The sequence below is a fragment of the Lipotes vexillifer genome, unplaced genomic scaffold, assembly GCF_000442215.2.
Source record: "Lipotes vexillifer unplaced genomic scaffold, Lipotes_vexillifer_v1.1 scaffold215, whole genome shotgun sequence".
Taxonomy (NCBI): Eukaryota; Metazoa; Chordata; class Mammalia; order Artiodactyla; family Lipotidae; genus Lipotes; species Lipotes vexillifer.
The window spans coordinates 996,576-1,010,796 of NW_006776544.1; the positions used below are offsets into that span (position 1 = coordinate 996,576).

Consider the following 14,221-nt stretch of genomic DNA (forward strand, 5'->3'; position numbering starts at 1 on the left):
CATTTTTGAGTGATTGCTGGGTGAATAGGCCCTTTGGAATTGGCAAAGAAAGCATTAGACCCTCTGCTGTTAGACCCTCTGCTGTGGCTGCCTATATAAATTCCCAACATACTGCCATTAGGGAGTCCTAGTACAGAGAATTCTCCCCATGAAGGTCTCTACCCTCTAATGCCATTTTTCTCCCCAGACATAAAAATACATCCTGTTTCCCATCTCCCAGGACTGGACTAGAGGTTAGCTAAGTCTTTGTTAGTCTCTGTAAAAGATTCCCACGCATATCCTGCACACTCACCAAGAGCACTAGGACATCTCCACCTGGGCAGCCCACAAGCACCTCAGATCCAATATGTGTAAAACCAAATTCATCATCTTCTAGTCACCCCCAAACCTGTTCTCTGATTCTCCTAATTTTATTCAGGCACAAGACCTGAGTCATCTTTGACTCTTTCCTACTGCTCATATCCTACATCCAAAAGTTGCCACCTTCTGTCCAATCCACCACCTTAAATTCTCTCATAATCTTCCCTTCCTTTCCATTCATGCCACCCATGCCCTTAAGCACTGCAATAATTTGCCTCCAATCTCTTCTTCCTCTTAATCTATCCTACATTTTGCTGTGAATGTAATCTTCCTGAAATACAGCTTTGGACATATAATTCCTCGACCAAAAAGTCCTCGGTGGTTCCCCCTTGCCTACTGAATGAAGTGCAAAACAGTTCATTCTAGGGCAGGGGAATGGTGGGATATTTAGCTGGCAAAGTAATTTAGGGCCAGAAGTTAGGGAGTTCAGGCTTGTCCCTGATGGCAGTGGTGGGCCACTGGAAGCTGGAAAGCAGGGGACTTCAAAAAAAGGCCTTTTATACTTAGAGATACTGCCTTAACTTCCATAAATAAATACATCATTGACTATGGTAATCCTAGACATTATGGCAGCCCAACAGGGCGAACTATATCATTTTTTCTTATTTAAAGGTACCTCTTCTTTCCCCCAGAAATTACAAATACTTCACTTCAAACTCCAGGTGTTTCTGCAAAACAGCAAATGTCTATAGATATTCTCTACAGGATACTTCAAAACAAGAGGCAAGTAATATTTCTTTTGTCCCAGATACAGACAGAACAAATGAAATATGAAATTATGATCAAGATTGGCATAACACAGTTTCATGTATTAAATGACAATTCAGAACAGCCTTATTCCCTGAAATTAACCACCCTATAGTAAGATTTTATAAAAATTGAACTGTGAACCCACAGGAATAATCCTGTGCTACTTCAGACTTCCAGCACTCATGGTTATCAGTTATGTTAGTGTTGCCATACTCTAAGCGTAGGGAATATCAGTAACAAGCTGTAAGCTAACAAAAGAAAAATGGTGAGCCTGAGAGTTTAAATGTGTTAAATAGATCCAAAATTTGAATATTTGTCTCAATTCTTAATAGAGATTTACCAGAAACAACTTGAGTGTTCCCACTTAGCCCTTAGGTTACAGTCTTCCTAAATGATGAGCTTCAAGAGCTTCAAGGTCCATACCTATGCCCTGCAGAAGAATCAACATATTGGGCTTTTGTGAATCATTTCTCTTCTAGTGCTGATGGGTTGTGCAGAGACAGCCATACTGCCTCGCCCTATCCCCTTTGTTACCAGTGATAACTCATCTGATGGCGGGAAGTTGGCCACAGACATTCAGGGTACCTGGTCACAACATATATTACCTCTGTGGGTTGCCAATTTGTCATTCATTATAAGAATCAAATGCTCTCAACCACTGCACCACCAGGGAAGCCACAGTGTCACCACTCTTATTCCCCTGTACCTTTTAGAACTGCCCAACTGAGTAGTAGCTGTTGCCATTTTAACATTTCAACCTACTTCTTGAGTTGGCTTCTTTAGCACATGTAGGGCTAGCACTATTTGCTGGATCTAAGTGCCTTCCTTCCTTTTGTTTTCTGGTTCAGTCATTGATTTTTCTAACATACTCCTCTAGATTCTGCCTTTGTGGGGTCCCCAAAATGGCTCAGACCTTCAGAGAGCCTCCCCACTTTTCTGCTTCTTTCCCAAAGATGTTTTCTGGGGCAAGAGGTGTGGCTTATGTTCTTACTCCTTTAATTGTTAGCAGTATGGGCATCACCAGGGCACTTATTAGAAATTCAGATTCTCAGGCCCCACCCCAGACCTACTGAGTCAGAATCTGCATTTTCATAAGATCCCCAGTGTATTATATGCACATTAAATTTTGGGAAACACTGGCTTCCATGACCTCATGGAGGTGGAATAAAGTAAGGGGGCTTGGATGACTTTTTTGTCCTCTGCCTTCTCTGGTCTTCAGAGAGATGCCCTTATCTCCACTGAGATAGTGCTTGGCCTGTTGTCATTCACAGTTGATTTGGCCATCACTGCCATGACTCATGGTCTAGTCTCGCTGGGCTTAGTAGAATCCTCTGGCTTTCCCATTCCACCTCAGTTCTGGCTGGCTGCTCCACTAACACTCGGGATGGAGCCCTCTTACCCCCAGCCCAGTGACTCCCCATGGCAAGCTTCCCAGCTAGACTCTCAGCCCTTTCTGGGCCATGTGTATACCACATGGGAACCAAGAGTGGCTTAAGAAAGCAAAACCTCAAGGGGAAATAGGGAGAGGTTGGTAAAAGGGTACAAATTTTCAGCTATAAGATGAATAAGCTCTGAGGAGCCGATGTATAACATGGCAACTATAGTTGAAAACACTGTTTTGTATAATTAAAATTTGCTAAGAGAGTAGAACTTAAATGTTTTCAACAACAATAACAAATGTAAATATGTGAGGTGATGGATGTGCTAATTAACTAAATGGGGGGAATCCTTTCACAGTATACATATATATCAAATCACCACAATGTATACTTTAACTCTCTTACAATTTTATGTCAGTTGTAAGATAGTTAAAGCAAAACTTCAGAGAGAGCCTTGCTCCGCCTGACCACACTGTATTGCAATGTTTCTGGGTCATGCCCCAGGTGAGGAGGAGGAGCCAGGAGCGGGGGTAGCCGAAGAAATCTCTTTCTAGAGTCCAAAACAGAGAGCAGAGCAATAGCTCTTCTTTTCTCTCCATATTAACCTGTTATCTGAAGCACCAAGGCCCAAATGTGAAGCCCCATCTTTGCTCTCCAGCCTCTCCCACCACGTTTCCATTTTCCCAGCATCTCTGAGCTGCTAAAGGAGTGGACTTTTTCCCCCTAACTTTCCTTAAGTCATATCCCTTCTTTCTGAGCCCAGATAACTGTTATTGGTGGGCTTAGGGTATCTCCAGTACACTAAAGGAGAATTTTCTAAGTATTCCAGGCTCTCGCTACACAAAAAAGAAGATAAAATTTAGGGAAATTCTTGAGACAATTGCATGGCTTGCAGGTCATACTGTCTTGGCTGTGTCATCATATTTTGGGATGACAGGTGCTGAATATTATCTGGGTGTTTATCGTGGCATTCCTCCTGTTAAAAATGCTAACCTCCCCTCCCCTAGTTCCACCCCCAGGCAGGTGGATGCCTATGGAAGACTAGGGTAGAGGTCTTGTACTTAGAGAGTCAAAAATGAAAAAAATAATATACGATTTAAAAAATAGCCCTGTTGCATAATGGCTGTTTCGCACCTGTCAAGCCCCAAAAGTGAGCACAGCAAAAGATGGTTTCCAGACCTACATGTAGAAGGCATGATCACTGTAAAAAGTGTAAAATATAGAAAAACATGCAATATATGTAATGTGATAACCAAATAAACTTGGGCAAAAGGCATGAACAACCATTTTACTGAAGACATACAGATGGCAAATAAGCACACAAAAAGCTGTTTAACATTATTAGTCATTAGGGAAATATAAACCAAACCACAATGAGATAACATTATACACCCTGCAAAATATCTAGAATTTAAGTAACTGACCATACCAAGTATTTACAAGGATGTGAAGCAACTAGAACTCTCTGACATTGCAGGTGGGAATGTAAAATGGTACAACCGCTGTGGAAAACATTTTGGCAGCCTGAGTCAAACTTACATCTACCACATGATTCAGTCATTCCACTCCTAGGTATGTGCCCACGAGAAATGAAAATATATGTCCACATAAAGACTTGTACATCAATGTCCATAGCAACATTATTCATAATAGCCAAAAAACTGGAAACAACCCAAATGTCCTTCAGCAGGCAAATGGATAAACTGTACTGCATCCATACCATGGGATACTACTCAGTAACAAAAAGGAAAAAACTATTAATACAGGCAACAATATTGATGAATCTCAAAATAATTATGCTGAATGAAGGAAGCCAGATCACCCCCCCAAAAAAAGATTAGTACATCCTGTTTGATTCCATTTATAGCAAACTCTAGAAAATGCAAACTAATTTATAGTGAAACAGATCAGTGATTTCCTGGGGGACAGGAGTAGAAAGAGGGATGAACTATAAGGGGGCACAAGGAAACTTTTGGGGGTGATGTAAATGCTTATCTTGATTGTGGTGATGGTTTCATAGGTTTATATACATGTCAAAACTGAACAAATGGTACATTTTAAATATGTTCAGTTTATTGTACTTCAATTATAATTCAATAAAGTTTAAAAATTAAATGATTTCTCTTTCATTTGCTATAGGACCATCTCACCATTTGTATAGTTCTGTAAATATTCCTGAAAAAACATCACCCTCATTATCTTCTCCTCATGATGTACAGAGTAACACAACAGAACAAAAGGTAGAAAGCTGTATGTCTCGGGTGCTTTGTATTGATCATTTATTTATCTGGTTAACTTTCCTGTCTATGGGATAGCCCCTTCACTGGCATGGTACTGATTGGTTAGAAATAATGGGGTTCTACACAGGTCTGGACCCTCTCCTTGGTTGAGAAGGTTCTGAGTCAGCTTCATGCTAAATGTACCATGTAGTTGAGCAGAAACTAACAAATATTCGATGATGATGATGATGATGATGATGATAGCTAACATTTATTGAGAACCTGCTGTGGGCCAGGTCCTGTGCTAAGCTAGAAGGAAGGAAAAGGGGGGAAAGTAGGTGACATAGGATACAAAGATGGAAAAGACATCATCACTGCTCTTGAGGACTCATCTTCCAGGGATCAGACACACATAAACAGAAGTCCTTACAGTCAAAGGAGAGAAGAGTTTTGATTTGTACAAAATGTAGAAGCACATAAGATTTAGAGAATAGTCCTGCCAAGAGAAATCTAAAAATGCTTTATAAAAGGAGGGCTTAATTGAATTAGGGCTTGAAACATGGGTGGGAAGTTTCCAGATGAGTAGATGTGAGGATATGGTAAGGCCGTATTACAGACAGGCTTAAAGTGTTAAGTGAAGGCATGTAAGTTCAAGCCAGCAAAACCATGGCAGAGGAGGAAAGCAGACTAAAAAGGTAGGTTGAAGCCAGAACTTAGTATACCTTGCTGAGGTATGAATTTATTCTCTCAGTAGTAGGGAGCCGATGCAGGTTTTTGAGTAGGGGTGTGAAATAAGAATGACTTGGGTTTTAAAAGATAATCTGGTTGCAGTGTGTGATATAGATACATAGAGAAAAGAGATTAGAAGCAAGATAGTTTTGAGTCTATTGGGATAGTCCAGATAAAAGTGATAAAGGCCCGAAATAAAGCAGTGACAATGAGGGTAAACAAAAGGCCACAGACTTAAGATATTTCAGAATCAGACTATGTCAGGATTTAGTGACTCAACAGATGAGTAGAACCAGAGAAAGGGAGACAACAATGATGATGATGATGATGATGATGATAATGATGATGATGATGATGATTTAATTTTTGTGTATGGGTTTTCTGTGCTCCCATAGTGCTGAGGCTTACCTCTATCTCAGAACTCATTATACTCTATCATATTTGTCTGTCCTTTCTACTGGATGATAAATTTCTTGAGGTCGGGAATTATGTACCTTATTTCAGTTCCAAGCCATGTACTCAATAAGCATCAGATTGGATTAAACTAGCCTTATCTGGAATAAACGGAACAATTCTAAGCTTTCTGGAATGGAGCACTGGATGGATTGTTAGGCCTTTAACCAGAATATGGTTAAGACAGAGAAGTAGCAAGTTTGGAAAGATGGGAGTACTTGAGTACATGATAAGCTTCATTTTAAACTAGTTAAGTTTAGGTACCTGTAAAAGATATCCAGTAAGAGGTTAATAATAGATATTAGCATTGAGACCAGAGCTTAGGAGAGAAGTAGGGGATGAGGGGAAAGGAGAGATACTGTATTAATTTGATTGCTTTAGAGTCAGCAAAAGTCTCTTTTAGAAGGCTGAGTACTAATTAATTTTTTGTCTTGAATGTTAAACCATACAGAAAGATAAATAATTAAGACATCATATCCTTTAAATGATGGAGGTAAGAAAATGAACAATATTTGCAATTGCTCTGATATCTTCCAGTTAGTTTTCTCATATAGTTTTCCAAGTTATGCCTTTTACCCTGATTATAAAATCTATGATTAATTTGATAAAGGAAGATATGAAATTATTCATGATTGTAAATATTAGTATCACACATTTTTGAGTGATTGCTGGGTGAATAGGCCCTTTGGAATTGGCAAAGAAAGCATTAGACCCTCTGCTGTTAGACCCTCTGCTGTGGCTGCCTATATAAATTCCCAACATACTGCCATTAGGGAGTCCTAGTACAGAGAATTCTCCCCATGAAGGTCTCTACCCTCTAATGCCATTTTTCTCCCCAGACATAAAAATACATCCTGTTTCCCATCTCCCAGGACTGGACTAGAGGTTAGCTAAGTCTTTGTTAGTCTCTGTAAAAGATTCCCACGCATATCCTGCACACTCACCAAGAGCACTAGGACATCTCCACCTGGGCAGCCCACAAGCACCTCAGATCCAATATGTGTAAAACCAAATTCATCATCTTCTAGTCACCCCCAAACCTGTTCTCTGATTCTCCTAATTTTATTCAGGCACAAGACCTGAGTCATCTTTGACTCTTTCCTACTGCTCATATCCTACATCCAAAAGTTGCCACCTTCTGTCCAATCCACCACCTTAAATTCTCTCATAATCTTCCCTTCCTTTCCATTCATGCCACCCATGCCCTTAAGCACTGCAATAATTTGCCTCCAATCTCTTCTTCCTCTTAATCTATCCTACATTTTGCTGTGAATGTAATCTTCCTGAAATACAGCTTTGGACATATAATTCCTCGACCAAAAAGTCCTCGGTGGTTCCCCCTTGCCTACTGAATGAAGTGCAAAACAGTTCATTCTAGGGCAGGGGAATGGTGGGATATTTAGCTGGCAAAGTAATTTAGGGCCAGAAGTTAGGGAGTTCAGGCTTGTCCCTGATGGCAGTGGTGGGCCACTGGAAGCTGGAAAGCAGGGGACTTCAAAAAAAGGCCTTTTATACTTAGAGATACTGCCTTAACTTCCATAAATAAATACATCATTGACTATGGTAATCCTAGACATTATGGCAGCCCAACAGGGCGAACTATATCATTTTTTCTTATTTAAAGGTACCTCTTCTTTCCCCCAGAAATTACAAATACTTCACTTCAAACTCCAGGTGTTTCTGCAAAACAGCAAATGTCTATAGATATTCTCTACAGGATACTTCAAAACAAGAGGCAAGTAATATTTCTTTTGTCCCAGATACAGACAGAACAAATGAAATATGAAATTATGATCAAGATTGGCATAACACAGTTTCATGTATTAAATGACAATTCAGAACAGCCTTATTCCCTGAAATTAACCACCCTATAGTAAGATTTTATAAAAATTGAACTGTGAACCCACAGGAATAATCCTGTGCTACTTCAGACTTCCAGCACTCATGGTTATCAGTTATGTTAGTGTTGCCATACTCTAAGCGTAGGGAATATCAGTAACAAGCTGTAAGCTAACAAAAGAAAAATGGTGAGCCTGAGAGTTTAAATGTGTTAAATAGATCCAAAATTTGAATATTTGTCTCAATTCTTAATAGAGATTTACCAGAAACAACTTGAGTGTTCCCACTTAGCCCTTAGGTTACAGTCTTCCTAAATGATGAGCTTCAAGAGCTTCAAGGTCCATACCTATGCCCTGCAGAAGAATCAACATATTGGGCTTTTGTGAATCATTTCTCTTCTAGTGCTGATGGGTTGTGCAGAGACAGCCATACTGCCTCGCCCTATCCCCTTTGTTACCAGTGATAACTCATCTGATGGCGGGAAGTTGGCCACAGACATTCAGGGTACCTGGTCACAACATATATTACCTCTGTGGGTTGCCAATTTGTCATTCATTATAAGAATCAAATGTACCTCCTTGGCTCCGTCAGCACTGCATTAACTGGCTCACCGGTTCTAAAAAGTTAACATATTTTGCCATATTCTGTGTTAAATGCATAGAAAGTGACAGACCCAATTATATATAACTCTTCAAATGTAGCATGTTAGCCACAATATGCTTCTCTATATACACACATATTTATAAAACACCTGCTGTGTCCAGGGCACTGTGCTACTGTGCTAACATCCATAATCTGTATGCTTAGTACCTGATTAAAGAATCTTAACTACATTAAGATAGTTTAGTAGTTGCACATCAGGAATTAATAACTTTTTTCACTAGCCTCACTATACAGTCAGAAAAAAAGTATTCTCTGAGTGTAGCATGGACGGCAAACTTAGTACTACATATGTTATCAAAAAACCCCAATACTCTTAGAGGAAAACATAGGCAGAACACTCTATGACATAAATCACAGCAAGATCCTTTTTGACCCATCTCCTAGAGAAATGGAAATAAAAACAAAAATAAACAAATGGGACCTAATGAAACTTCAAAGCTTTTGCCCAGCAAAGGAAACCATAAACAAGACCAAAAGACAGCCCTCAGAATGGGAGAAAATATTTGCAAATGAAGCAACTGACAAAGGATTAATCTCCAAAATTTACAGGCAGCTCATGCAGCTCAATAACAAAAAAATAAACAACCCAATCCAAAAATGGGCAGAAGACCTAAATAGACATTTCTCCAAAGAAGATATACAGACTGCCAACAAACACATGAAAGAATGCTCAACATCATTAATCATTAGAGAAATGCAAATCAAAACTACAATGAGATATCATCTCACACCAGTCAGAATGGCCATCATCAAAAAATCTAGAAACAATAAATGCTGGAGAGGGTGTGGAGAAAAGGGAACACTCTTGCACTGCTGGTGGGAATATGAATCGGTTCAGCCACTATGGAGAACAGTATGGAGGTTCCTTAAAAAACTACAAACAGAACTACCATATGACCCAGCAATCCCACTACTGGGCATATACCCTGAGGAAACCAAAATTCAAAAAGAGTCATGTACCAAAATGTTCATTGCAGCTCTATTTACAATAGCCTGGAGATGGAAACAACCTAAGTGCCCATCATTGGATGAATGGATAAAGAAGATGTGGCACATATATACAATGGAATATTACTCAGCCATAAAAAGAAACAAAATTGAGCTATTTGTAATGAGGTGGATAGACCTAGAGTCTGTCATACAGAGTGAAGTAAGTCAGAAAGAGAAGGACAAATACCGTATGCTAACACATATATATGGAATTTAAGGGAAAAAAAATGTTTTGAAGAACCTAGGGGTAAAACAGGAATAAAGACACAGACCTACTGGAGAACGGACTTGAGAATATGGGGAGGGGGAAGGGTGAGCTGTGACAAAGCGAGAGAGCAGCATGGACATATATATACTAACAAATGTAAGGCAGATAGCCAGTGGGAAGCAGCCGCATGGCACAGGGATACCGGCTCAGTGCTTTGTGACTGCCTGAAGGGGTGAGATAGGGAGGGTGGGAGGGAGGGAGACGAAGAGGGAAGAGATATGGGAACATGTGTATATCTATAACTGATTCACTTTGTTATAAAGCAGAAACTAACACACCATTGTAAAGCAATTATACCCCAATAAAGATGTTAAAAAAAAAACCAATAAACAAATTTAGACTATCTGTTTTTAAAGAAGGCTTTAAAATACATTGGACAATATGCATAAATCAAATGGTCACAAATACCTAATTTATTTTGAGAAATATCATGACCACTTTTATTACAATAGAATCCAATGCTATTTTCCAGCTTATTTCACCCATCCCATCAGTGTCAGGAAATGTACTTCTGGTGGCTTGTGTTCAGCTCTCAGGCCTGGAAAACAAATAAAGTCTACTCTGTTGGATTTATCTTCCTGTATAATTACCTAAGCAGGTAGAGCTCTTGGCCAAATCAAAGAGTCACACCTCTTGTGTGCAGAAAACCTGCTCTGTGCTTTCCAGCTCTCTCAAAACATTTTCCCTATAGTTAACTTTCTTTAAAAACCACACATACTCTTTTTAGCTATTCAACTGATTACCTTCCATGCTGATCAGTGCATTCCTCAGTTAGTTAATTTTAGTATACTAATGAATTCTATAAGCCTTTGAATTCTGTAAGTAATGTACATAATGTAAACCAAATGAAACACGTGTATATTATAAATGGACTTTTTAAATCACTTTATTAAATTTCTGTGAGAAATAGATGATGTTCAAATTCTTTGAAAACTCATTTGAGGATTTTCTTTGTTTTTTCTTGTGGCATGTATAGGTGACATATGCTGATGTGAATGGAGAAAAGGCCAAGAAATCAAGCTTAAACTATGAGTCAGGTAAACATTAACAATAACTATTAAGGAAATCCTGCAATCCATTAATGCATTCATTCAACTAACATTTATTGAGCTTTTGCTACATGCCATGCACTACGCTAATTATTGAACACATGAAGTAGAGAAGCCATGGTCCCTATCCTGGATTTTACAGTTTAGTGTAGAACAGTCATGCCAGTAATCACAATCCAATATGATAAGTGCAATAAAGGAGGTATATACAAAGTCCACTCTCCACAGGGAAGCCAAGGAAGCTTTTACAGAAGGTGTCACAATTGAGCTGAGACATGAAGGATGAGAAAGAATTTTCTAAGCAGACAAATGGAAAGAGAACCTTCCAGGAGAAGGGAATACATCTACCAAGATATATACATTAGAGCATAGTGGGTTTGTGGAAATAGTTTTTTTTTCAGAATTGCTTTAACTAAAAGTTCAAGTTAGAGAATTACAGAAGATGAAGCTTGACTGGTAGATAAGGGTTAGATCATTAAGATTCTGGTAAGCTGTGCCAGGAAATCTACCTTTTATCCTGTTATCGAAGGGCAACTATTGAAGAATATTCACAGGAGCATAATATGGTCAGACTTTGCCTTTTCTGCTCACAGACATAGAAAACAAACATACGGTTACCAAAGGGGAGAGTGGGGGGGGGATAAATTAGGAGTTTGGGATTAACAGGTACACACTATTATATATAAAATAAATAAAATACAAGGACCTACTATATAGCACAGGGTACTATATTCAATATCTTGTAATAACCTATAATGGAAAAGAATCTGGAAAAGAATCTGAATCACTTTGCTGTACACCTGTAATACAACATTGTAAATTAACTAGACTTCAAAAAATGACCAAAAAAAAGAAAGAATTTGCCTTTTATAAAAAAGGAAAGTGGAAGTAGATGTGAAGAGACTGGAGGCAATGAGACAATAAAAATAACAGTTAGCATATTGAACACTTAACTATGCACCAGGAACTATACTAAACTATATTCTCTCATTTAACTCTCCCAACAATAAAAGTATTTTTATCTAACATTTTACACATAAGTAAACTAAGTCTCAGAGTGGTAAATTATCATGCCCAAGATTTCACATAATATGTGGCAAAGCCAGGGTTTTAACCTAGGTCTATCTTACTCAACCAATCCTGACTGCAATACCATACTGCCCCTTATTACAATTAAGAGGCTATTACAATAGTGAAGGCTAGAAATGAGTCCTGAACAAAGTCAGTGGCAGTGAGGATGAAGAGCTGGGCACAGATTGGACTCAGACTAAGAGGGTCAAATGGATGAGATTTGGTTACTGATTGAATATGGGGGAAGAATGAATTGAAGACAACTCCCAGATTTCTAGTCTGAGCAACTTAATGGATAGTGAATAGTGGTGCCATTCAGTTGACAGGCAATACATTAAGATGAACAAGTTTGGAAGAGAAAAAATAAGTTCAGCTTTGAATATGTTGAGTTTGAGATGCCTGAGGGCATCCAAGTGGGACATCTAAGTGGAATAGTCAAGGGGGCAGTTGTAGATATTGGTCTGGGATGCATGGGAGGAGCAGTGAAAAGAACACCTTATATCAAAACCTATGGGAAATAATAAAAGCTGTTCTCATAGGTTTGATATAAAGTGTTCTTTTTAAGGTAGATTATACTTTCTCCTTTTTATTCCCTCTTTGACCTAAGAGTTATCCATAAGTATGTTTCTTAATTATCATGAAATTAATATTTTCGGCCACATTTTTAAAGTTAGGTTCAAAGAATGTAGCCTGTAGATCTTTAACACATTGAAGTTGTTAACGTTTTATTTGTGGCCAAATATGTGATTGATATTTGAAAGTGTTCCATGGACATACAAAAAAATGTATAATTCTCTATTTAAAGGATGTAAGGCTCTAAATGAATTTTAAATTATATTTATTGATTATATTATTCAATTATTATATGTCTTTACTGATTTTTTTGTCTACTAGACTCTTTTCTTACTGCCTGCTAGATGTGTCCAGCCATCAAAGAGGTGTATGGAAGTTCTACACTATAATTGTATTTTTATCAAATTCCCATTGCATTTCTAATAGGTTTTACACAGTTAGGCTCTTTAGGATATTTAATGCAACATGTTGCTAGAAACCACAGAAGAGTTCCTTATTCTTTTAACCGTGCCATCATTTATCTATTGCTGAATAACCAAAAAAAACCCCTAAAACCTGGCAGCTTAAAAAAATCATCTCACAGTTTCTGTGGTTAGGAATACAGAAGCACCTTAGCTGGATGGTTCTGATTCAGGGTCTCTCATGAGGTTATGGTCAAGATGTCATCCAGGGCTGCTGCAGTCATCCTAAAGGCTTGACTGCGACTGGAAGATTCACTTCCAAGGTTTCTCACTCACATGACTGTTGGCAGGAAGTCTCAGTTCCTCACCATGTGGGCATCTCCATACATCTCTTGAGCATCCTCATGATATGGCATCTGGCTTCCCCCAGAGTGAGCAATCCAAGAGAAAGGGGCTGAAGCCACACTATATTTTACAACCTAGTCTCAGAAGTTATACACCATCACTTCCACATATATTCATTACAAGCAAGTCACTAAGTCCAACCCACACTTAGGAGAAAAGAATTAACCTCCACCACAGGAGGGAGTATTATGAAAGAATTTGTAGACATATTTCAAAAACACCACAACAGTATGATCTTCACACTTTTTTTCAGGTTTGTTCACTATTAATTCCAGCTCCTTCCTTTCCAAAACTGTACACACTCAAAAACATACTCATACACAAAGAAACTCAAGAAGGTACATAGAATTTAAGTAAAACTTCTATGCAGATCATTGGAATTTACTGGTTATTCACAATACACTTTACATTTATTGGGAGAAAAATAAATAGATATTCACCTTGACTTTGGACTGGCTTTAATTGGTAATACTACCAATACTTTCTAATACTTTCTATTATTCAAAGTATTCTGTTTGTCTAAGACTGTTTAGTCATGATTGTGCACAACTGACATACACCATCCCAGTATTCCTATGGATGTATTCTACATGAAGACTTGCTTTAGTATCATTATCCAGAAATAGTTACTAAAATCCACTTATGGAACTTTGCTAGATGGCATACAAAGCATGTTAGACAGTATTTGAGTGGGAAGAGATTAATGACAGGCAGACTAATGAACAAATATTGAGCCAACGCGTGTGTTAAAGAATTAATTCAAGGGACTTCCCTGGAGGTCCAGTGGTTAAGACTCTGCGCTTCCACTGCAGGGGGCGCGAGTTCGATCCCTGGTTGGGGAACTAAGATCCTGCATGCCACGTGGTGCAGCCAAAAAAAAGAATTAATTCAACAAATAAATGTTCTTGAGTGCTTAGTATATGCCAGGCACTGTAATCTAGTACTCACAATACAGCATAGTAAGTCCTATAACAGAAGGATGTATAGGGTGCTTCAGGAGCATTGACAGAGAATGCGTCTATCTAGGCAGATATCAAGGAAGGCTCTCTGAAGGAGGTGACACAAGCTGAAT

General features: G+C 38.6%; 1 protein-coding gene across 1 annotated transcript in view; it reads left to right on the plus strand.

Moving 5' to 3' along the window:
* LOC103089232 (fibrous sheath-interacting protein 2-like) overlaps positions 1 to 14,221 on the plus strand; it is a 79,504-nt gene that overhangs the window by 30,235 nt on the left and 35,048 nt on the right. The window contains 3 exon segments of the mRNA XM_082930884.1: positions 1,590 to 1,691; positions 4,629 to 4,729; positions 12,906 to 12,965. Coding sequence (XP_082787010.1) covers positions 1,590 to 1,691; positions 4,629 to 4,729; positions 12,906 to 12,965 — 263 coding nt within the window.